General features: G+C 41.7%; 2 protein-coding genes across 3 annotated transcripts in view; one reads left to right on the top strand and one right to left on the bottom strand.

Annotated features, from left to right (window-relative positions):
* The window catches only part of RPRD1B (regulation of nuclear pre-mRNA domain containing 1B), a 65,613-nt gene extending 53,018 nt beyond the window's left edge, over positions 1-12,595 (bottom strand). For both annotated transcript variants that reach the window (XM_023227892.1, XM_023227893.1), the window contains exons 1-2: positions 11,965-12,595; positions 4,970-5,099 (exon numbers count right to left, since the gene is read on the bottom strand). In XM_023227892.1, coding sequence (XP_023083660.1) covers positions 4,970-5,099; positions 11,965-12,115 — 281 coding nt within the window. In that variant the 5' untranslated portion in view covers positions 12,116-12,595. The remainder of the gene's footprint in view (positions 1-4,969; positions 5,100-11,964) is intronic.
* TTI1 (TELO2 interacting protein 1) overlaps positions 12,595-23,471 on the top strand; it is a 50,734-nt gene continuing 39,857 nt past the window's right edge. The window contains exon 1 of the mRNA XM_023227891.2: positions 12,595-12,659. The gene's annotated coding sequence lies outside the window, so the exon portion shown is untranslated. The remainder of the gene's footprint in view (positions 12,660-23,471) is intronic.

The raw sequence follows: 23,471 nt of genomic DNA, 5'->3' as shown, positions 1-23,471 counted from the left end.
AACTAATCAGAACTTAGTTAACGAACTAGCTGGTACTTTTAACATAAAATCTGTTTGCTGCAGATTCTCTATTCACTTAAAACAAGGAGAAACCATTATCATGAGAATAAATTCTTATCAAGGATTTAGTTAAAAAATAGGTGGGTATCACAATACACACACACCATCCACCATTCCTGGGGATACTTGGGACTCCATTCAGGCTAAGACTGGTTTTGTGTACAGTTTCAGGCACAATGGAAAATGATGTTCAAACCTGTCATAACCGCAAAACAGTTTCAAAAGGCTTTTACTACTGAAGGCCAAAAGGGGGGTCCCAGTTTAATTAGTGAATGTAACTAACCAGGACAGATATTTCCTTGAGCATTGTGGCAAATCAAGGTTTTGCTAGATAAGTTTCAAAGTTATAAATAAAATATTCAAGAAATCTTTCCACTGATTAGGTTTTGAAGGAAGTAGCTCCAGTGAAATGGAAGTCACTTTGGCATCTGGAATCATCCACAACCAAGGTAATAAAGCCATTTTATAACAGAAAGAGCAGTATTTTCAGTATACTGTATACAGTATACAATAACTCCAATCTAAACTGAGAAATCTTTAAATAGAAAAAAAGACTAAACCATCTTTGCCATCAATCTATGAATAAAGTGGAAGATGGCAAATAATTACATACACAACTTAATATTACATTGAACACTTAGTATTTTAATTCTGATTAATTACAAATTCAATCCCTTCATTTTTCAATATAGATAGCAAAACTGACCTTTGAGAGTGAAAAATGTGTATGACACACACAAACAGAATTGCTGCTTGACGTGTCAGCTGGACACCTGAGGCCCTGCTAAGCCAGCCTTGGGGGCCTTTTCTTCCTCTACAGTTCTATGGCACTTTTTCGGTACAACCACAGTAATTTGTACAACTCTGTCTTATCCCATGCACAGCAGGCCTACGTTAGGCCTACTAAGGGCAGGAATTCTAAGTATTCCCTACACTTCCAACAGTACCTCATGTAAAGATGGTTCAGAAAAGAGTTAACACAGAAGGTCAGACTGCCACCCTTAGGGAAGTGCTTGGCTAGCGTCTGGGAACTTGGGATTTCAGAGTGTCCCTACCATTTCCTAACTGGTAAGGGTGGTTTACTGGGCCTAAATTGTTTGTGCAAGCAATACAGTTCTTAATGAACACCTGATTTATTTCTGGGAGCCTAGAATTTTGGCAGAGGGTGTCTACACGACCAATCCGACAAAAACTCTGGGCACGGAGTCTTTAATGAGCTTTCTTGGTAGGTTACACGTCATACACATCACAACTCAGTGCTGGAGGAATTAAGTGTATTTGTGTAATCGCACTAAGAGGGGACTCAGAAGCTTACACCTAGAGTGCTCCAGTCTGCTGCAGGCACTGCATGCACATCACCCGCTGCTGCTGCTGCTTTGGATCCTATAGCTGTAATGAATCACTGCCATGACTATGACCACATGATGAGTCCTGTGAGACCTTCTAGGGAATCACCAAACCTGAGAGTGGTCTTGGGGCCCATGACAATAAATAAACATCATGTGGGTAACTCCCAAATTTATGTCTCCAGAAATCAATTCTCTACTGAGCTTCAGACTATTTTATCCACCTACCTATCTGGTATCACTCCTTGGAATATTCACTAGCCATCTCACACTCGGCCTGGCCAAAACAAAACTCATGATTTCCTCCACCAAATCTTTCCCCCAATCTTCACTTCAGTAAAGGGCACCATCAGTCATTCACTTATGTCAAAAGCTAGAAATCGTCTTCGATTTCTCTTTTCACTACTAGCTCCCACTCAACACCTATAAATCCTATCAGTTTCACACTGGAGAGGTGGGGATCCTCCCACGAATGAAGCATTCAATAAATAGAAGCTATTAGTATCTTCCCATTGCTTCTGGGTCCTAGCCAATGTCACCTCTAGCCTGCACCACAGCAATATCCTCCAAACTCACATCCCTGCCCCTCCCTTGGCCTTTACAATCCATCCCTCCACACTAAGCCACTTTTAAAGAGGGATCTTTTAAAAATGTATGTTGGAATATATCATTCCCCTGCTTAAAACTCTTCAATGACATCCCATCAGAAAAAAATCCTAACTCCCAAGTCTTACAGGGTGTACGTGACTGGTGCATGTCCACCTCTCAGACCTCATCTGGATGCCACTTTTCCTTTGCACACTATGTTCTAACCACACCAGCCTTCATTCTGTTTCTCATAGCAGGCCAAGATTATTTCTGCCTTAAGTTTTTCTTAATAGCTGCTCCTGCTTTGCACGATTACCTCAAATGTCATTTCCTTAGGGGACTTCCTGAACCACACTGCCAGCGAGAGATCCTATTCTAGAACATCACTCCATTTTACTATGTCTGTATTATCCTGCTCTGAAAGTATCTTGCTCATTTACTTGTCTTCGCCTGCCTTGTTCATTGCTGCTCCCCCAGTGTCTGGATCTGTGCTTGGCATATAGAAGGCACTCCAATACATATTGAATGAAAAATGACATGGACAGCTGTCTCCTCACTGGGAAGAAAACAAGGCACTTGTATGAAAAAAAGTTTGCAGTCTGGTTAATTAATCTGCTATTCAAATCAAATCTACCCTATGAACTTGGCAGCTTTCTCGGACTTGGGAGTTCTTTTACTGTTTGTTGGGGATGGAGGTATCATTTATCACAAAGATATCCCTCATCAATTTAGTCAATAGTAACAGGTCAACTATCTTTGTTCATCAACTGGCCACAAAAAAAGCATACAGAAAGTACTTGTTAAATAGGCGACTCCTACTGTGGACAAGCTGCATCACGGTTGAAGCAGAGATGTTGGACTTCCTGTCCTAATAATGGGGTATAAGAAAGGAGACTGGAAACATGGGTATCCTGAATATAATATCCAAGCAGGATCTTAAAAGAACCAGGAGAAAGCAAACAGAAAGGAATTTGGGCTCTTTTATTGAGAAGGACCAGGTTTATCTTCCCCGCACTGCCACTGAATCTGCCAAGACATCTAAAACCTGGCTAGTTTTTAAGGTGTTCCCAAGTGAAAAGGAATTTTTAACCCTGGTATTGCCCACCCCCTTTTCCACCCCCTTCTATTTACTTTTTGGTTTCAGGACAGCTAAAGATTACAGATTGCTTGTTTGTCTGTTTGTAATTTAGAGACAGGGTCTTGCTCTGTTACCAAACCTGGAGTGCAGTGGTGTAATTATAGCTTACTACAGCTTTGAACTCCTGGACTCAAGCAATCCTCCTGCCTTAGCCTCCCAAGTAGCTAGGACTACAGGTGCATACCACCACGCCTGGCTAATTTTTAAAAAGTTTTTTGTAGACACAGGGTCTTACTATGCTGCCCAGGCTGAAATTTATAAATAAAATTGTTATGTTTACTATCCCTACAAGAAATCATTCTAGCCAATTCCCTAGACCAAACCTCTTCCATAATGAGTTAACATTAATTAACTCATTTAACAAGTATTTACTGAACGCCTACTCTGTGTCAGGGCAGACCATACTGCTGCCCAGCTCCTGGGACACCATTTACGTGGAGGCTATATAAATGGTATTCCTTCAAGCTACATAACTAAGCAGCTCTGTGCCAGACACTTTACTAGGTGCCTGGAATATAGGAAAAAACATATGATCTAATGAATGAGCAAAGAATGTGGAACAGGCATTGTACTACATACTTTTAAACATATTGTCCGTCTTTACCCTCCCAACAACTCTTAGGAGATAAGTGGTATCCTCCTCCGTTAGCCAGTTAGGAAATCTGGGTTCAAAAGTTAAGTAACACATCCCAGGTCACTCACATAGTGTCTGAGGCAGAGCTACCATCAATTTCTAAGAAACTGTGAATTAAATCTCATCAAAGCAAGAAAATCTGTCTATTTCAGATAGCTCCTCCAATAGTCTGTTCTAAGCTTATTCTGTTATGAAGATGCAGTATTTTTTTCAAGTTAATAACACATTTTGCTACTTCAGTGTCCATGCTGATCAAAAGGTGATCCAGTTATGTAGCTGACCAACAAAAACCATCTTTTTCATCTCTACAAAGCTAGGTGTCATTTCTTTCTCTTGGATTTCTAATTTTATTCCTTCAAACTTTTCAAATCCTGCAAGGAAAGCAGGACTTCATTTCTCATTTAAGGCCTTTCACTATATTTTAGACCTAATAACAATTATGTTTAACCTACTAGTCTCCCCATTCATGTTTCCCAATTACTTTTGCAAATATCTGTTTATATATTTACCTATAAACATAATATTCTAATGAATGATAGTTTTTCTTTGCTTTTCTTGGGCACCTAATTTGAGCCTACAGAAAGCTTTTGTTTTCACATGAAGTAATTTATAAGACTTTTAATCCAATGTATGCTTTCTATGGTATTAGTTATGTGTGTGCCACTCCTCTCCACCACAAAACACAATAGCATCAGGCTTAATACAATATAGCCAGATCAAACACCTACTTTTCACACTAATAATTACTATTATTGCAGTTACAGTAATGACTACTATTTTTAGTAAACTAGACATCTAGAAATCCAGAAGGAAATAAAAAGGAAGGCATTTGGCAATTAACCACTTACTATTACATTACTAAAAGGTTCCCTTACTAGTTAGCTTTGTTTTTTAATCATAAGCTAATGAGACAACTCAACCAAACCAAGGAAAATATCATAACCAAGAAATAAATTCAAAAAATGAAAATGAATATATCTAGAAGAAAAGATATGCCAGGCTGAATCTCTTAAATGTATCAGAGTGTTTACATGTCTCGGTAGTTCTTGAGGGCTCAACAAAACATAAAACCACAATTTGGCCTCCACAACTCTCTGTAAAGTAGGAAGTTGTCAATTTACAAAGGCTATCACAGAAAAAAAAAGAACAAAAAAGTGGAAAAGGTAACGAATTTAAAAACAAATCCAAAAACAGACAACATACCTGGCAACATGAGAAAAAGCATCCACAAGGACAGATTCAAATTCTCTAGTGAATTCAGGTCCTTTCCTTTTACTGTTCTGGATGACATCATTTGCTAAATACAGAAAAGTAAGCTTTCTATTTGATTTGGCTGAAAAAAAGAAAAGAAAAGAATTTAACTTATACCAAAGAAATTCTCAATTCACAATTCTTTTGCTGGGCTGCTCCTAAAAAAAAACATTTAAGACAAGTATTTTCTACCTGGGGGGGGTCAAGTAGATATGTTTAAAAAGACAACCTAAGGAATAGGTTTGGGAATACCGTTTTGGAAAAGAAAAAGAAAACCAATGGGCAATCTTCATTTCTGTGTTGTTTAAACCAGGGTAATTAATTGATAGTAAAAATTAAGATAATCCAAAGAGAATTCCTAAAGGATAAGCAGTCAATACTAATGTTAAAACTAAGGCTTTTATTTACTGCAAAAATGAGCAATTTCTAACTCACTTTTAATTATCAAATATTCCAGAATGAAAGACTGAGTTGGCCAGACGTGGTGGCTCATGCCTGTAATCTCAGCACTTTGGGAGGACAAGGTGGGTGGATCGTTTGAGGTCAGGAGTTTCAGACCAGCCTGGCCAATATGGTGAAACCCTACCTCTACTAAACATACAAAAATTAGCTGGGTGTGGTGGTGGGCGCCTGTAGTCCTAGCTACTCTGGAGGCTGAGGCAGGAGAATCGCTTGAATCCAGGAGGTGGAGGTTGCAGTGAGCCGAGATTGTACCACTGCACTCCAGCGTGGATAACAGAGCAAGACTCTGTCTCAAAAAAAAAAAAAAAAAAGACCGAGTTAGGTTTCAATTTTAAAATGGTTTCACCAGGCATGATGGCTCATGCCTGTCATCTCAGCACTTTTGGAGGTCGAGGTGGATGGATCACCTGAGGTCAGGAGTTCGAGACCAGTCTGACCAACATGGAGAAACCCCGTCTCTACTAAAAATACAAAATTTGCCTGGCATGGTGGCGCATGCCTGTAATCCCAGCTACTCAGGAGGCTGAGGCAGGAGAATCGCTTGAATCTAGGTGGTAGAGGTTGTGGTGAGCCTATATCATGCCATTGCACGTCAGCCTGGGCAACAAGAGCGAAACTCCATCTCAAAAAAAAAAAAAAAAGTTTCTTGTAATTTTGCTCCTAAACTAAGAATTTCTCTGATACTCCAAAAACAACCATAATCAATACAGAAGAATCTCTAGGTGCACCAATAGATATTAGCTCAAATACAAGTATACATCAACACTACATTCTTACTGAAAATTTACACACATGTGAAATCTAGATATGCAAAATTAGGGCTTTCACAGAAACCATAATTCTCTCTTATTTATATGAAATGTGGTTATTCGCTATTACTCTATATGTATCATATATTAAAGCATAAAAACCTCATGCAATACGTCTGAGTTACAGTTGTTTTGGGGAACATTACTGAATTTCCTGGCTTCTATGCACATAATTTCTCAACTATAAAGTTACATCACTACGATTTTTGGTCCCAGTTTTCTTTTAAAAGAAATAAATAAGAACATAATTAGATGTTTCAAAACACAGAGTTTTCTCCAGTGCTAAAGTACCTGAAAAACACAAGCTCTTTATTAATCTTAACACACCTGAGTAGTCCTTGCTCTATTTCTCTCTGAAACCAGTTTTTGAAATGTACAAATCATGTATATGTCTGACATAGCAGGCATAAGATCTGACATTTTAAAACGTAGCTAAAGGAGGCTGGGCACAGTGGTTCACGCCTGTAATTCCAGCACTTTGGGAGGCCGAGGCAGGTGGATCACCTGAGGTCAGAAGATCGAGACCATCCTAGCTAACACAGTGAAACCTTGTCTCTACTAAAAATACAAAAAATTGGCCAGGCATAGTGGCGAGCACCTGTAGTCCCAGCTACTCAGGAGGCTGAGGCACAAGAATGGCATGAACCTGGGAGGCAGAGCTTGCAGTGAGCCGAGATCACGCCACTGCACTCCAGCCTGGACGACAGAGTGAGACTCCGTTAAAAAAAAAAAAAAAAAAAAAAAAACAAAAATCAGCTGGGCGTAGTGCCAGGTGCCTGTAAACCCAGCAACTCGGGAGGCTGAGCTGGACAAATCACTTGAACCCGGGAGGTGGAGATTGCAGTGAGCCGAGATCGCACCACTGTACACCTGAGCGACAGAGTAAGAGACTCCATCTCAAAAAAAAAAAAAAGTAGCTACAGGAGAATAACCCAAGTTAAAAACAAGATTTTTAAAGGCATATTACAGTTCAAACTGATGAAACTGATGTCTTATATGCTCATAAAATTAAATATGGATACCCTGAATTGTTTTAACCTTTTGGTAATAGCCTAATTTAGAAGGCCAACTGATAAGAATACTAGGAACCCGGCACTTTCTTCAACTGTTCTAATTATTATTAAAAAGCAGAACGAAAGTGTCAGTAGTTACAATACCTACTGTTGCTACAAAGGTATGATATGATTATGGCAAAACACGCTTTTTTGCTAAAGCAAACCTTGCTCGGCAAAGTTGATGTAAGTGAAACTACCACACTTGTAATCCCATGCAAGTTAGCAGATTCAAAAGCAAAACAGAACTTCAACAAAGCAAACTTCATTAAGTGGAGCTTTAAAATTCCATACATTTTATGTTAAAAAACCTAGAATCCATATTGTAAAATGTCAATGCGGACATTCAAGACCTGATACACTTTTCAGTAGACAAACAAGGTATCTAAGGGCCTTGAGAGTCAAGGTTTTCACTGTTTAAAATGCCAATTAATTTTCATCACCCTAGAACTTAACAATGGGGATTTATTTAGGATAAACTGTATCCCTCCATATTCAACATCCTCAACAGTCAACATAAGCACCATGTGTGTCAAAGTGGTATGACAAAACCCTAGAGCTCCTGAGCACACAGTCACAATACACACAACACGCACACCCTCCATTCCAATCATGGAGGACAATCACTTGTTCAGATGTCTTTCCTAGATGACAGAAACAGGTCCTTTCACCCACTACCCATGCCCACTCCAAACTGGTCAAACTAGTTGTTGAGTAAAATTTAAACAACTGGTTAATCAAAACTTTTTACTTGTTGGCTGGTTTTGGCATCTAGAGAAAGTCTTAAAGTAATTCTGGGATAAAAGCCCATTTACCTACACTCAGGCCAAGATACAAAACACCATTAAAAATACTCATTTAGGAGCACTTTACACCAAAACTAATCCATAAAGAAGGAGAGACATTCTACTTAGAACAGAGCTCAAGTGGGATAAATTAAGAATTATTCCTAGAAAATGGAAAGATAACACATCAGGAATAGAAGTATTTAAGCAAGAAAAAAAGTTAATTTTTGTAAATCTCATATATTTTGAAGGCAACTCAGAGACAGTCTGTGAGCATCTCAGCTAGGAAAAATGACTTCACCCTAGATAGAACCTACAGGGATAATCAATCTGAACATTAGGGCACAGAATCCTTTTCCTTTAGTGTGGGGGCATTTTCAGTTCAAGAAAGCAGCCTGGATATTTGGAAGCTAGGTCTTGATGCTTGGAAGAGCATCTTTTTTTAACTCTGCACTGTCCAGTAAGTTAGCCACTAGCCACGTGTGGCTACTGGAATTGTAGCCGGTAAAAATTGGTGGCCGGGCGCGGTGGCTCAAGCCTGTAATCCCAGCACTCTGGGAGGCCAAGACGGGTGGATCACGAGGTCAGGAGATCGAGACCAGCCTGGCTAACATGGTGAAATCCCGTCTCTACTAAAAAAATACAAAAAACTAGCCAGGCGGGGTGGCGGGCGCCTGTAGTCCCAGCTACACGGGAGGCTGAGGCAGGAGAATGGCGTGAGCTTGGGAGGCGGAGCTTGCAGTGAGCTGAGATCCGGCCACTGCACTCCAGCCTGGGCGACAGATTGAGACTCCGTCTCAAAAAAAAAAAAAAAATTGGTAACTAAATTTTCAATTCTATCTACTTAGACCTTTAGTCCCTTAGTCACACATTTTAGCCACATATGCCAAGTGGCTACCTGTTGAATGGCACAGATAGAAAACGTTGCTATTATCACAGAAGATTGTATTAGATAGCGCTGTTTAGATCCTTTACGCTGTTATCATAGAAAGTTGTATTGGATAGCGCTGTTTAGATCCTTTACTCAACCATGAATATTCTATCAGAGACCATGATTTAATTCCTATTTTTATTTTTTTTGAGACGGAGTCTTGCTCCGTCGCCCTGGCTGGAGTGCAGTGGCACAATCTCGGCTCACTGCAAGCTCTGCCTCCCAGGTTCCTGCCATTCTCCTGCCTCAGCCTCCCAAGTAGCTGGGACTACAGGCGCCCGCCACCGTGCCCGGCTAATTTTTTGTATTTTTAGTAGAGACTGGGTTTCACTGTGGTCTCGATCTCCCGACCTTGTGATCTGCCCGCCTCGGCCTCCCAAAGTGCTGGGATTATAGGCGTGAGCCACCACCCGGCTTAATTCCTATTTTTAAACTATGTAACAGGCACCATGCTATTATCTTGTGGTGTTACAAATAAACAAGAAGGTCTAGTTTCTTCCTCAAAACATAATCTAATGACAAAGATGTAACCAGTTCAAATGAACAGCTATTAGGAACAAATCAAATGCTAAACTGGTATGACGGGGTGGAAGGCACTCATTAATTCTAATAAATGAAAGCACTACAGTTTGGTTGGAGTCAGGTGACCACCTTCACTTATTAAATGCACTGAGGCACTGAGTACTTGAAAAAGAACACATTTTGGCATCAGGCAGCCCTGGGCTCATGTCCTAGCTATATGTCTCTGGACAAGGCACTTAATCTCTCTATACCTTTATCGTCTCATCTATAAAATGAGGATAATAATGCTGGCCTACTTGCAACATAAGGCTCTACCATATAAGATTAGGGATAACGGAGCTTCATACACAAATGTACTCTCTAATTTGCTTTTTTTCAGTAACTCAACTAGCGTGAGGTGAGGAATCAAGAAAGAGTCACAAAAGAAGTGACACCTGGCTGGGCGCGGTGGCTCACCCCTGTAATACCAGCACTTTGTGAGGCCCAGGCGGGAGGATCACGAGGTCAGGAGATGAAGACCATCCTGGCTAACACGGTGAAACCCCTGTCTACTAAAAATAGAAAAAATTAGCCGGGAGTGGTGGCGGGTGCCTATAGTCCCAGCTACTCGGAAGGCTGAGGCAGGAGAACGGTGTGAACCCAGGAAGCGGAGCTCGCAGCGAGCCGAGATTGTGCCACTGCACTCCAGCATGGGCAACAGAGCGAGACCCCGTATATCCACTTGAGATGGACTTTAACTGCCTTTTGAGGTCCCACCCAATAGAATTCTGTACAGTGGCAATTCACATCTCAGCAGACTCTACAAATAATTTCTGAATGGCACAGTGGGGTACATGAAGAAAGTCCCATAAACTCCAGGCTCTACCTCTCCCCGCAACTGCCCAAAAGGCTGCGGGGATCCCTATCTTAGTACAGTATGCAATATTTGGAGGGTCCCTGCTAAAGGGCTAGAACTGGGTCTCCTAAAAAAAATCACGGATTTTGGTGTCTGCCAGCCTGATGTAGTCTGAGCCTCATCAGTCCAAAACCCTTGAAAATACCACTTAGCCACTTCAGTTTCCTCGCCTGTAGAGCAGGACATTTGTGGTGTCCTCAACTCACCGATAGTAGAGAATACTTGTAAAGCCACTTCCTTTGCTATAAAGGCCTACCACATATAGGGTGTCCGGAGCAGCTCTGAGCTTCATTTCTTCAGTCTTCCATTATGAAACTCATCAGGGAGTGCAGGTGCCCATCTTTCCCCACCAGACTGTATGCAACTTGAAGGCAAAGACCATGCCTCACAGTGAGTAATCAATAGTCTCATCTCACCATAATCTGTTGAATGCCTACAGTGTGCCTGACCCCGTGCTAAATGTTCATTTGGATTATCCTGTTTACTTCTCACCACGAGATGAGTCTCAATTTTTCCTCTTCTGCAAAGTTCCTACTTCATAGGGCTTCAATAATTTTTGTTTAATGGCAATGTATGTAAAGATATCAGTACTGCACTTCGCATGTGATAAAGACATAGTTAAGTACCAGTTATCCATTTTGTAGATAAGAAAATGAAGGGACAGACAGGTTAAGTTGCTGGGGTCAGTAAGGCGGCAAAGTCAGACTTAAATTCTAGGCAGTTGGCAGAGACAACACGCTATAAGTGTCCAAGCCAGTGCCTGGCACATAACAGACTGAGTTCAATGAATGTCTGTCAGAACCTGAGCAGGCCCTGAAATCAATGACAGCTGCATGAGAGGAGAGGAGAGGAGAGGTAAGGTCTGGGTGGGGTGGCTCCTTAACCTAAGACGTGAGAGACGATCTGCTTCACAGGGCTGTTCCAAGGACTGAGTGTGAGGATATATATACAAAGGTCTTAGGATAGTGACTGGTATGGAGTAAAGGCTTTGTAAGGGGTAGCAGTCCTTGCCTCCCTCTTACAGATGAGAAAACAGAGACACAGGGAGATGAAGAAACTCTCCCAATATTATTCAGCTGGCAAGTCGCTGAGCCAGCCAGCACCCTATCTGCGGAGTCTATCTCCGGAGCCCACTGGCTTTTACTCCAAATACCCAGCACTGGGCCTGACATGCTAGGGCCAGTGCAGCGCTGAATGCAGCCGAGATAATAACAGCCACAAATGTCAGGCGGAAACTGAAGGGAAAATGCCTTGATGAACTCTAAGTCTGGACACCTGAGTCCCAGTCCGTGGAACCTCAGACAAGTACCTTAAACCTTCCCGGGCCTCAGTTTCCTTCTTCGAGAAATGGGGCTAACCTTGTCTCCCATCTCAGAAGCTCGATCAGGCCTGGAAAGCAAGTCTCAATGAAGAGGCTTAGAAGGGCCTAAGGTGTGGGTGGGCGAGAGGACAACCCGGGGACCGTCCAAGGGGTGGGGAGTTGGTGTTTACCTTTGCGGAGCTCGCGGTGCCACACGGAGACGATGGGTCCCGCGTGCTTGCGGTGGTGGATGAGCCAAAGGGACAGGGTCTGCACGCTCTGCTGAGAGTTGCTCAGCTCCGAGAGCTTCTTCTCCAGCGCCGACTCAGAGAAGGAGGACATGGTGGCGGCAGTGACGCCCGGCAGGGAGCGGCCTGGGCCGCCCAGTGCGGCGGGAAGAGCGACGGCACGAGGCCGGGGCCTCACCTGACAGGCTGCGGGACTTTTTACCGACTGACAGACGGCCAGGGGTGCAAGGAGGGGGAGGGGATGGGTCTCCGCAGTAACAGCCGCCCGCGCCGCCGCCACAAGATGGCCACCCGACCTCTCACCCTACCGCGAGAGCGGGGTCAAAGGGCAAAGGCCAAAGCAGTTGGGCACCGAGAGGCGTCGGAGCTCTAGAAAACCGTCCCTTTGAAGGCGACGGCCCGTCTGAACCTCGCGCAGACCACTTCGAAGAAGACAGAGCGAGGGAAGGAACGTAGTTCCCCGGGCCCCCGGAAAGGGCTTTGACCGCTCAAGCCCGCACGCCGGCGCAGTGGATCTCGCCGGAACCCTTTTTCCCGCTCCCTCGGAACCTTTCTGGCGCGGTACGGCGCGCTACTTAGCGCGTCACTTCCGGCAAGGCAGAGGAGGCGGGAGAGTGAGGGAAAGGCTGGAAGACGAGGTAAGGGAAGAGTGGCGGGAACCAGAGGGAGCCCAACACCTGGGACCCCGTAGAGGGGTATCCTGAGGGGACATTGAGGCTGAGAGATCATGATCTGGGTATGGGAGGGGGGTTTCCTTTCTAATCTGGCGGGCCCCAGGCCGCACCTTTCCTCCTTGTGTTCGGCTCTCTGGCTGTCCCCAAAAACACTTAGTTTTGATTCTTCCAAGCCAACCACGTGCCCTTTTCACGCCTCCAGGCCCAGGCGCTCCTTCTCTCTCCGAAAGTGACATCCCCTTTCTCACCTGGTGAGCTCCTACTCAGCCTTCCGGAGCACCCTTTAATGTCCGATTCTGACCTTTTAGTCTTTAACAGCTCCGTCATAAACACATTTGGGCTCTCAGCTCTTAAGTGGGTTGTCAGGGTGTTATTACATGCTGCTTTTGCCTTCGGGGGGTCCAGTTGACTTTTTCGAACTTAAGTGAGGTGTTAACTTTAGGGAAAAGGTGGAGGGAACTAACTTACCCTTCCCAATGTGTCTGCTTACCTCATGTTAAGACACGCTATTTGAGGCCTGGCGCAATGGCTCTTGCTTGTAATCCCAACCCTTTGGGAGGCCGAGGCGAGAGGATAGCTTTAGTACTGGAGTTCAAGACCATCCTGGGTAACATAGCGAAAATTAGCCAGGCATGGTGACGCTCACCTGTAGTTCCAGCTACGCGAGAGGATCCCTTGAGCCCAGGAGTTAGAGCTTACAGTGAGCTGTGGTCGTGCCACTGTACTCCAGCCTGGGCAAGGGAGCAAGACTCTTGTCTGAAACAAAACAAAACACTGTCTGAGACTCTAAACCTTGACCCTTTTTTTTTTTTTTAAGTGTTTAAATCCCAGTTATCAAAGCAGCAGAGAAATGTCTTTCTTATTGCCATGGGGGTGATGGTAGGGAGTTAAGTTATAGACATAGGAGAGTTTTAAAATTTCATGATCGTGGTATAACTTCCTAGTTGTGGGCAGACTCTAGTTTAGGAGACGTTCTTCTAATTGATGCCTGCTTTTGCTCTTATTGCACTGTATTGCAGTTCTTTGCTTACATACTTTTACCCCTCCTCCAGACTAGAATCATAATCATAGTTAACACAGTGAGAGGTTACAATGTGCTAGACACAGTTCCCACACAGTAACTCATTTAATCCTCACAACAAAGCTATGAGGTATTATATTATCCCCTTTTTGACAGCTTAGGAGAGGTTAAGAGAGATTAGGCTCAGAGAGGTTAAGTGACTTACCCAAGATCACTTTACTAAGATTTGAGGGAAGGGGCTGCAGCTTAGCCATCTTTTTGGCTGCAGTTCCTGATTTATCAAGTGAGTTAGTGTAAAAGAGGTGAATAATCTAAAATCTTACAGTGAGTATCTAGTCATAACTGAGGGCTTTTGTGTCGAAATTTAGGTCTTCTTTCCATATTAAGTAACAGTGTCATATGCTGAGCACTTTTATACCAAGTCACTGTCTGTTAAGCAAATTACATACTTTTTAAATTTAATTCTTACATCAGTCTTAGGAGTTGAGATTATTATTACAATCACTATTTGGTAGACCAGAAAACATAAAGCATGGTTAAGTACCCTATGTACTTGGACATAGCTAGGAAATAGCAGAGGCAGGAGTCAACTTAGGTTTATCTTATATCTGATCCCAAATTCTTGATTCGTGAACCAATGGTTTATTCATTCATTCAGCAAATAATTTTTCACCACCTATGTCCAAAGCACTTCTTCTAAGCTAACAGACAAAATCCATGTCCTCGGGAACTTACTTTCTACTGAGAAAGATAGAAAAACAAACATGCAAGTTTAGAATAAATCAGAAAGTGGTAAGTAACTTCAATAAAAATCAAGAAGGTAAGGAGGATAAGGAATGTATATGTGTAGGTGGGTAGTCTTTTACTTATGCTTCTCAGAGAAGGCTTAATTGATAAGGTGACATTTGAGAGAACAAGCCATATGCCATGGTTCCAGGAAGAGGAAAAACCAAGTTTATACCATTTTTGGCATTTTGGAGGAACAGCAGAGAGGACAATAAAGCTGGAGTGATATGAACCAGAAGGGTGGCTGGAAATTAACTCAGAAAAGTAGAAAGGGACTGCATCACATGGGGACTTGCAGGCAATAATGTAGACTTGGATGTTACTCTGAATGAAATGAAGTCCATTGGGCAGTTTTGCGTAAAGAAGGAGCATTGTGGCTATTAGGTAGAAAATAAGACAGTAAGGGTGCAAAGGTAGAAGCAGGAAGAACCAGTCTGGCAGCTGTTGTAGTAATGGTGAAAGGATAACTCAAACCAGGGTTGTATCCGTGGAAGTGGTAAGAAAGGGACAGTTCTGGGGATATTTTAGAGGAAGAGGTAACAGGATTTGCTGATAGATTGGATATGGGGTGTGAAAGACATATGAGAATTCAGATAGCTCCAAGGGTTTTGGCCTAAGCAACTATAAGAATAGAGCTTCCATTTACTGAATTACAGAAAAGAGTGGGTTTGGAGAGTAAGAGCAAGCGTTTGTATTTGGACATGTCCATTTGGAAATGCCTATCTGAGTATAGATGTCTAAGGGGCAGTTGGGTTTATGGGTCTAGAATTTAAGGAAGAGAGATCTGGGCTAGAGATAAAAATGCGAGAGTCGTAACAGGGAATAAGGTGTAAAAAGAGACTGAGTCCTAGGATGCTTCAGTATACAGAGGTCTGAAAGATGAGGATGTTATGATTATGTGATTTTTCTTAAGCTTGTTAATAGCTTGTTAATATTAACTACTCTAATTGATTTTCAAAGATTGAGCCAGTCTTTCATCTCTGAAATATACCCCACTTTATCGTGGGGTGTGTGTGTGTGTGTGTGTGTATTCTACATACTGCTGAATTTCCTAATATTTTGTTTAGGATTTTTGCATCCATATTCATGAGAGACATTGGTCTATAGATTATTTAAATTTTTGTATTGCCTTTGGTTTGGCATCAGGATAATACTGGCTTCATAAAATGGATTGGAAAGTGTTTCTTCTTTTTCTGAAAGAGTATGTGCAGAATTGGTGTGAATTCTTCGTTAAATGTTTAGTGGAATTCTCCAATGAAACCATCTTGGCTTGGAGATTCCCTTCTTCACTCCCCGCTTCCCTCCATCCCTCCCTCCTTCTTCCTCCCTCCCTCCCTTCCTTCGCTTCTGTCTTTTTTTTCTGGAGTTTTTAAGTGCCAAATTCAGTTTCTTTAAAAGTTATAAAGCTGCTAAAATAATCTCTTTCATATTGTGGTTGTGTTTTTTGAGGAATTAACCACTTCATCAAAGATGTCAAATTTATATGGGTAAAGCTATTTGTGGTATTCCCTGTCTTTGTTTTCTGTTGCTTATAACAGAATACCTGAAACTAGGTAATTTATAAAGAAAAAGGATGTATTTCTTACAGTTATGGAGGCTGAGAAATCCAAGGTCAAGGGACCACATTGGGTAAAAAACCTTATTGCTGGTGGGGACTCTGCAGAGTCCCAAGGCAGTGCGGGATATCACAGGGCCAGGGGGCTGAGTGTGGTAGCTCAGGTCTCTCTTCCTCTTGTAAAGCTGTGGGTTCCCATGATAACCCATTAATCCATTTATGAGGGCTTATAAAGACTCCACTTCCCAAAATATTGGGAATTAAATTTCTACATAAGTTTTGGAAGGGACAGATATTCAAACCATAGCATTCCCATATTACCCTTTTGATGTCTGCAGGGTCTGTAGTACTATCCCGTTTCATTACTGATATTGGTAATTTCCAATATCAGTGTCTCTTCTCTCTCCTCTCTCTCTCTCTCTTTCTCTCTTTCTCTCGCTCACTCACTTGTCAATCTTGCTAGAAGTTTGTCAATTTTATTGACCTTGTCAAAGAACCAGTTATTTATTTCATTGTCATTTTCTGTTTTCAGTTTCGTCAATTTCTGCTCTTTATTATTTCCTTCTTCTGCTTGCTTTATTTCGCTCTTCTTTGTCTAGGTTCTTGTGGTAGGAGTTTACCTTTTTTATTTGAGACTTTTCCCCTTTTCTAATATATGACTTAGTACTATTAATTTACATCTCAGCACGGCTATAGCTGTATCCACAGATTTTGTTGTGTTATATTTTCATTTTCATTCACTTCCATGTCTTTTTTTTTCTAATTTCCCTTCCGTGGATTATTTAGAAACGTGTTGTTTAGTTTCCAAGTATTTGGAGATTTTCCTGTTGTCTCTCTGTAAGTGATTTCAAGCTTGATTTCATTGTGGCTGGGGAATGTCACTCTGTATGATTTCAGCTCTTTTAAATTTGTTGAGGTTTGTTGTATGGCAGGATAATCATCTCTCTTAATATATGTTCTATGAGCACTGGAAAAGAATGTAGGCCAGGCATGGTAGCTCATGCCTGTAATCTTAACAATTTGGGAGGCCAAGGCAGGAGGATCCCTTGAGCCTGGGAGTTCAAGACCAGCCTGGACAACATGGCAAAACTCGGTCTTTACAAAAATACAAAATTTAGCTGGGCATAGTGGCATGTACCTGGAGTCCCAGACACTCAAAAGGCTGGGGTGGGAGGACTGCTTGAGCTCGGGAAGTTGAGGCTGCAGTGAGCCATCATCGAGCCACCGCACTGCAGCCTGAGCAATAGAGTGAGACCCTGTCTAAGAAAACAAATAACAACAACAAAAGAATGTGTAGTCTGCTGTTGTAGGATAGAGTGTTCAATAAATGTCATAGATCCTGTTGGATGATGGTGGTGGTAAGTTTTTCTATATCCTTGCTGATTTTTGGTCTGGTTATTCTATCCATTGTTGAGAGAGGAGTATTGAAGTCACCACCATCTATTCTTGTGAATTTATGTGTTTCTCTTTTTAGTTTTATCCATTTTTGTTTCACACATTTTGCAGCATATACATTTGGATTGCAATATGTTCTTAGTAGATATACCTGTTATTCATTGTACTCTGTCTCTGGTAATTTTTTTCTTCTTTTGCTCTGAAGTCTACTTTATGTGATACTAATATAGCTAATCTTACTTTCCTTTGATTAATATTTGCATGATAATATCTTTTTCCATCCTTTGATTTTCAACCTGCCTCTATCTTTCTGCATAGTGAGTTTCTTATAGACAGCATGTAGTCGGATCATGTTTTTAAATCCACTCTGACAATCTCAGTCTTTTAATTGATGTATTTAGACCTTTTATACATAATACAATTATAGTTGACCCCTGTATTCATGGGTTCCACTTCTGTGGATTCAGTCAACTGTGGATTATAAACACAGTAGACCCTTGAACAACACAGATTTGAACTGTGGTGGTCTATTTATATCCAGATTTTCTTTCCTTTCTGCCAGCTTGCCGCCTCCTCAGCCTACTGAAGGTGAAGACAAGGATGAAGACCTGTGTAATGATGTACTTCCACTGAATGAATAGTAATTGTGATCTTCTTTTCTTTCTTTTTTTTTTTTTTTTGAGATGGAGCCTTGCTCTGTTACCCAGGCTAGAATGCAGTGGTGCGATCTTGGCTCACTGCAACCTCTGCCTCCTGGGTTCAAGTGATTGTCCCGCCTCAACTTCCTGAGTAGCTGGGACTACAGGCACCTGCCATCATGCCTGGCTAATTTTTGGATTTTTGTAGAGATGGGGTTTCACCATGTTGGCCAGGCTGGTCTTGAACTCCTGACCTCACATGATCTGCACACTGCAGCCCCCCAAAGTGCTGGGATTGCAGGCGTGAGCCACTGGGCCCAGCCTGTGATTTTCTTAATAACATTTTCTTTTCTCTAGGTTGTTTTATTATAAGAACACAGCATATAATACATACAGTATATAAAATTATGTTAAACAACTGTTTATGTTGTCGATAAGGCTTCCAGTCAACAGCAGGCTGTCAATAGTTAAGTTTTTGGGGATTCAAAATTTATAGAGATTTTTGACTGCTTGAGGGGGTTTGCACTCCTAACCCCCACATTGTTCAAGGGTCAACTGTATTTGAAACAAATAAAAAAGGATAATACAACAATAAAAATGATACAGATTTAAAAACAATATAGTATAACAACTGTTCACATAACATTTACATTGTGTTAGGTTTTGTAAGTAATCTAGAGTTGGTTTAAAATATATGGGAGGATATGCATGGTTATATGCAAATACCGCACTATTTTCTATAAGGGACTTGAACATCCTCTGATTTTGGTATCCATGGGAGTCTTGGAACCAATCCCTGGTGAATACTGAGAGATGACTATATTTTGTTTTTTTCTGTTTATTCTCTTTTTCATTTATCTGCTTTCTTTTTCTAGGCTTCCTGTGGATTACTTGAATGCTTTTTAGAATTCCGTGTGATTTATCTGTGATGTTTTTGAGTATATCTCTTTGTATGTAGCCCTTTTAGTGGTCCTTCTAGGTGTTACATTGTGTGTACATAACTTATCTTTACCTAGCAAAGTATAGAAACTTTATTTCCTTTTATGTCTCTTTACTTTCCCCATTTATCATATAAATGTCTTAAACATTTTCTCTGCATACATTTAGAACCACGTCAGACAGCATTACAATTTTTGCTTCAACTGTTAAACATGGTTTTGAAAACTCAAGAGGATGAGGAAAGCCCTTATAAATTGCATTTACACATATTTTTGTATACCATGCCCTTTCTTCCTCCTTAATGTTCCAGGATTGCTTTTCTTATCTTCTTTTTTTCTTTCTTCCTTCTTATTTTCTTTCTGTTTAAAGAACTTTCTTTAGCCATTCTTTTACAGTAAGTTGACTGGTGACAAATTCTCTTTGTTTTCCTTCTTCTCAGAAGTCTTGATTTCCACTTCATTCCTGGTGAACATTTTTTGCTGGGTATATGGTTCTACATTGATGTTTGTTTGTTTCAGCACCCAAAAATTATTGTGTAGTTCTTTCTGGCCTACATGGTTTCTGATGAGAAGTCTATTGTCGTTAGAATTGTTTTCTCCCTTCTGGGCAGAGTGGCTCACATTGTAATCCCAGCATTTTGGGAGGCTAAGGTGGGTGGATCACTTGAGGCCAGGAGTTTGAGACCAGCCTGGCCAACATGGTGAAACCTTATCTCTACTAAAAATACAAAAATTAGCTGGGAGTGCTGGTGCCCGCCTGTAATTCCAGGTACCCAGACTGAGGCAGGAGAATTGCTTAAACCTGGCAGGTGGAGGTTGCAGTGAATGTATATGGCGCCGTTGCGTTCCAGCCTGGGTGACAGAATGAGACTCTGTCTCCCCCCCAAAAAAAAAAAAAAAAAATTGTTTCTTCCCTGTAGACAAGGTATAATTTTTCTCTGGATGCTTTCAATATTTTTTGTTACTAGTTTTCAGAAATGAAATTATGAAGAGTCTTGGGATAAATTTCTTTGGGGTTCACTCAGCTTCTTGATATATAGATTTATGTCTTTGCCAACTTTATGGCATTGTCAGCCGTTATTTCTTTGAGTACTTTTTCAGCCTGCCCTCTTGGTCCCACAGGTTCCCTGAGGCTCTGTTTATATATTTTTCAGTCTGTTTTTTCTCTTTTGTTCAGATTGGGTAATTTCTTTTGTTCCGTCTTCCAGCTCACAGAAATTTTCTTCCCTCCATTCTGCTGTTGAGCCCATCCACTGAGCTTTTTCTTTGTTACTGAAATTTTCAGTTCTAAAATTTTCACTTGTTTATTTATATCTTCTATTTCTTTGTCGAGGCTTTCTGTTCTTTCATTTGTTTGAAGTGTATTCATAATTGCTTATCGATACATTTTAATCATGCTGCTTTAATGTCTTCATTAGATAATTCTAACATCTTTGTCTCTATCATCTTGGTGTTGACATGTGTTGATTGTCTTTTCTTTTTTCTTTTTTTGAGATGGAGTGTTGCTCTTGTTGCCCAGGCTGGAGTGCCATGCCGCAATCTCAGCTTACTGCAACCTCCGCCTTCCGAGTTCAAGTGATTCTCCTGCCTCAGCCTCCCAAGTAGCTGGGATTACAGGCGTGCACCACCATACCTGGCTAATTTCTGTATTTTTAGTAGAGATAGGGTTTCACCATGTTGGCCAGGCTGGTCTTGAACTCCTGACCTCAGGTGATCCACCAGCCACAGCCTCCCAAAGTGCTGGGGTTACAGGTGTGAGCCATCACGGCCTACCGATTGTCTTTTTTCATTCTGTCTGAGTTCCTCCTGGTTCCTGGAATGATGAGTGATTTTTATATTGAGATCTGGACATTTCTATATAATGTTCTGAGACATCTGTTGAGGCTGTTTAGTCTTTCTGTTTAGGCTGTTTAGTCTAATGTTTAGGATGGTTTTCTCTGACACCATTCCTACTCTGGTAGGAGAAGGGGATCTGTATCTCATCACTGCCAGGTGGAGGTAGAAGTTCGTCATTCAGCCTCCATTGACACCCAAGAAAAAGGTCTCCCCAGTGCTGCTGAGTGGAGGTGTACTGCTGGGTGGAGGTATACTGCTGGCTGGGTGTGGCGGTCCCAACTCCCCACTTGGTCTCCACTAACATTGGAGTGGATGGAGGTGGCATCATTACCACTGGGCAGTGGTGAAAGTCCTGACTAGGTCTCCTTTGATGCTACCTCATTACTGCCAAGTAGGAGTGGAAGTTTAAGGCAGGTGGAGGCTGCCTTATTTTCTGTAGTGTTTGGCTGGAGTAGAGCGTTTGCTGTCCAAGAGTTTTTTGTCTTGCGAGGGTGCCCATTCTCCTATTCCTTTGGCTAGAGAGAGCAGGTTGGGGTTTTTGTGTCTGTGCCCATTGGTGCTTCCCAGTTGCCAGCTTCTTCAATTCCAGGGCCTGGGTCTATGAGGCAGAAAGAAAACCAGGGAACTCAGCACTGTGTCACTCCCCAGGTCCTGGGGTCCCTAACCAGTCTGCTTTCTCCTTGTATTTGCTTTGTATATAATGTCTAGGGGTTTTAGTTATATTTAACAAAAGGCATAGGGAAATGTATGCCTACTCCATCTCCCCAGACGCTTAAGTTTTCTATTTATATTCATGTGTGTGTGAGAGCAGAATTTTTGTTTATATTAATATTTATAAATAAGTGGAATATGCAGACATACATCAGTTACCTGAAGAACTTATCCAGTTTCCAGTGCCAGGTCATAAATGGGGGGAGGGCAGGAGGTCGTTCATATATATATTCTATGTACACTCTCTTCTAAGTTAAGAATCCCTCTTTTAGAATGTACTGCCTAGCAAAAAAGATCCTGTCTAGTGGAGGGAACAGGCACATAGTATTAGTGTAATACAAGACACAGCTTCACATATTTTCTATAAGGGACAGCTGTAAACTAAGCATTATGTGAGCCTAGAGTAATTTCCGGAAATATGTGTGGGAAGTCTTCTCGATTCCCCTCCTCCGCATGTTCTTCCTGTTCTGCAGTAAGCTTCTCTTACAGTGTTAGCCTCTCTTGTTAACATTGTATCTCTTCCCTTGTCAAGAATTTAGCACAGTGTATGGCAAATAGTATATGCTAAGGAAACATTTCTAGATAGAGGGAAAGATGAGGAGCAATCAACGAAACTTCAGAATATGCTGAAGGGTTAATGTTTATCCAGCTTCTTTTACTTATTTATTAAACAGTGAGTGGAACTGCTTGGCAGACACCAGCAGATGCTGGGGAAACCACAAGTAAAGCTGTAACACTATACCGTTCGGCTGGGGAGACAAACTCATCATTTTAACCCAAGATAGTAGTCCTCCAGTGTACTCTGAACACTGCAACCAGATGGATTATTGAACAAGTACCTATTTCATCATACAACTTGTTCTTCAGAAGGGAAAGCACATAGAGACTATATACAGTGCAGGGTTCCCACACCTCACTGGCCATGGGGCTGACCTGCGAAGTTTTAAAATTGTGGATTCCCAGTCATACCTGCTCCCCTACCACATTGATTCTGATTCCGTAGATCTGGTGTGGAGCCCAGGAATCTGTACTTACATTGTTCCTCCTTGATTCTGATAAACAGCCAGGTTGGGAACCTCTAGCATAGTGGAAAGAGTATACACAGCCTTTGGAGTCAGGCAGGCTCGAGATGAAGCCCAAGTGTGACACCTGCTTGCTGTGTGAACATCACTGAACCTCTCTGAGCCTTGTGCTGCTTAGCTTGTGGATGAGGAATACATTAAATACCTAGCACATTGCCTGATGTATGATGGGGAGTTTTTCAAGAACAAAAGAAAAATGTTTTCCTCTTATTCAAGAACTTGTATTGGCGATTTTTACATCTGAACTCCTATCTCTGGGCTCTAAACCCAGTCGTTCTTTCCATAGGCTAGTTATTCAAAGGTGGAAATTTTGGAGATTATCTTATCCACAAGTTTATTTTATATTGAAGAAGCTAGAATTCATGGAAATCACACAGCCAGGTACTATAAAGTCAGGGGTAGAACCCAGATCAGTCCTCCAGTGTACTCTGAACACTGCACCCAGATGGATTATTGAACAAATACCTATGTCATCTTACGACTTATTCTTCAGAAGGGGGAAAGCATGTATAGAGAGGGTATATACGTGTTCCCTCTGTCCCAGTTCTGGAAATAGCCTAAAAGCGGACTAGAGTACAGCCAAATCTAGAACTGTGATTACCCCATGAGAATGAAATCTAGCAGCACCCTCCCAGTGTAGACAAGATCAACTATATGTAGGAAAAACTCACCCCAAGAGAAGAGCATAGTAGGTTTCATCTAGAATCCAGTTCAGAATAGCTGATACCAGCGCTCTACAAATCACAGAACCAGATCTTGCATTATGACCACTAATTCAACGAGCATTTATTGAATACCTACTTTGTGCCAAAAG

The sequence above is a fragment of the Piliocolobus tephrosceles genome, chromosome 20 (genome assembly GCF_002776525.5).
Source record: "Piliocolobus tephrosceles isolate RC106 chromosome 20, ASM277652v3, whole genome shotgun sequence".
NCBI classification, from domain to species: Eukaryota; Metazoa; Chordata; class Mammalia; order Primates; family Cercopithecidae; genus Piliocolobus; species Piliocolobus tephrosceles.
This window is presented reverse-complemented; position numbering and strand designations above follow the sequence as displayed.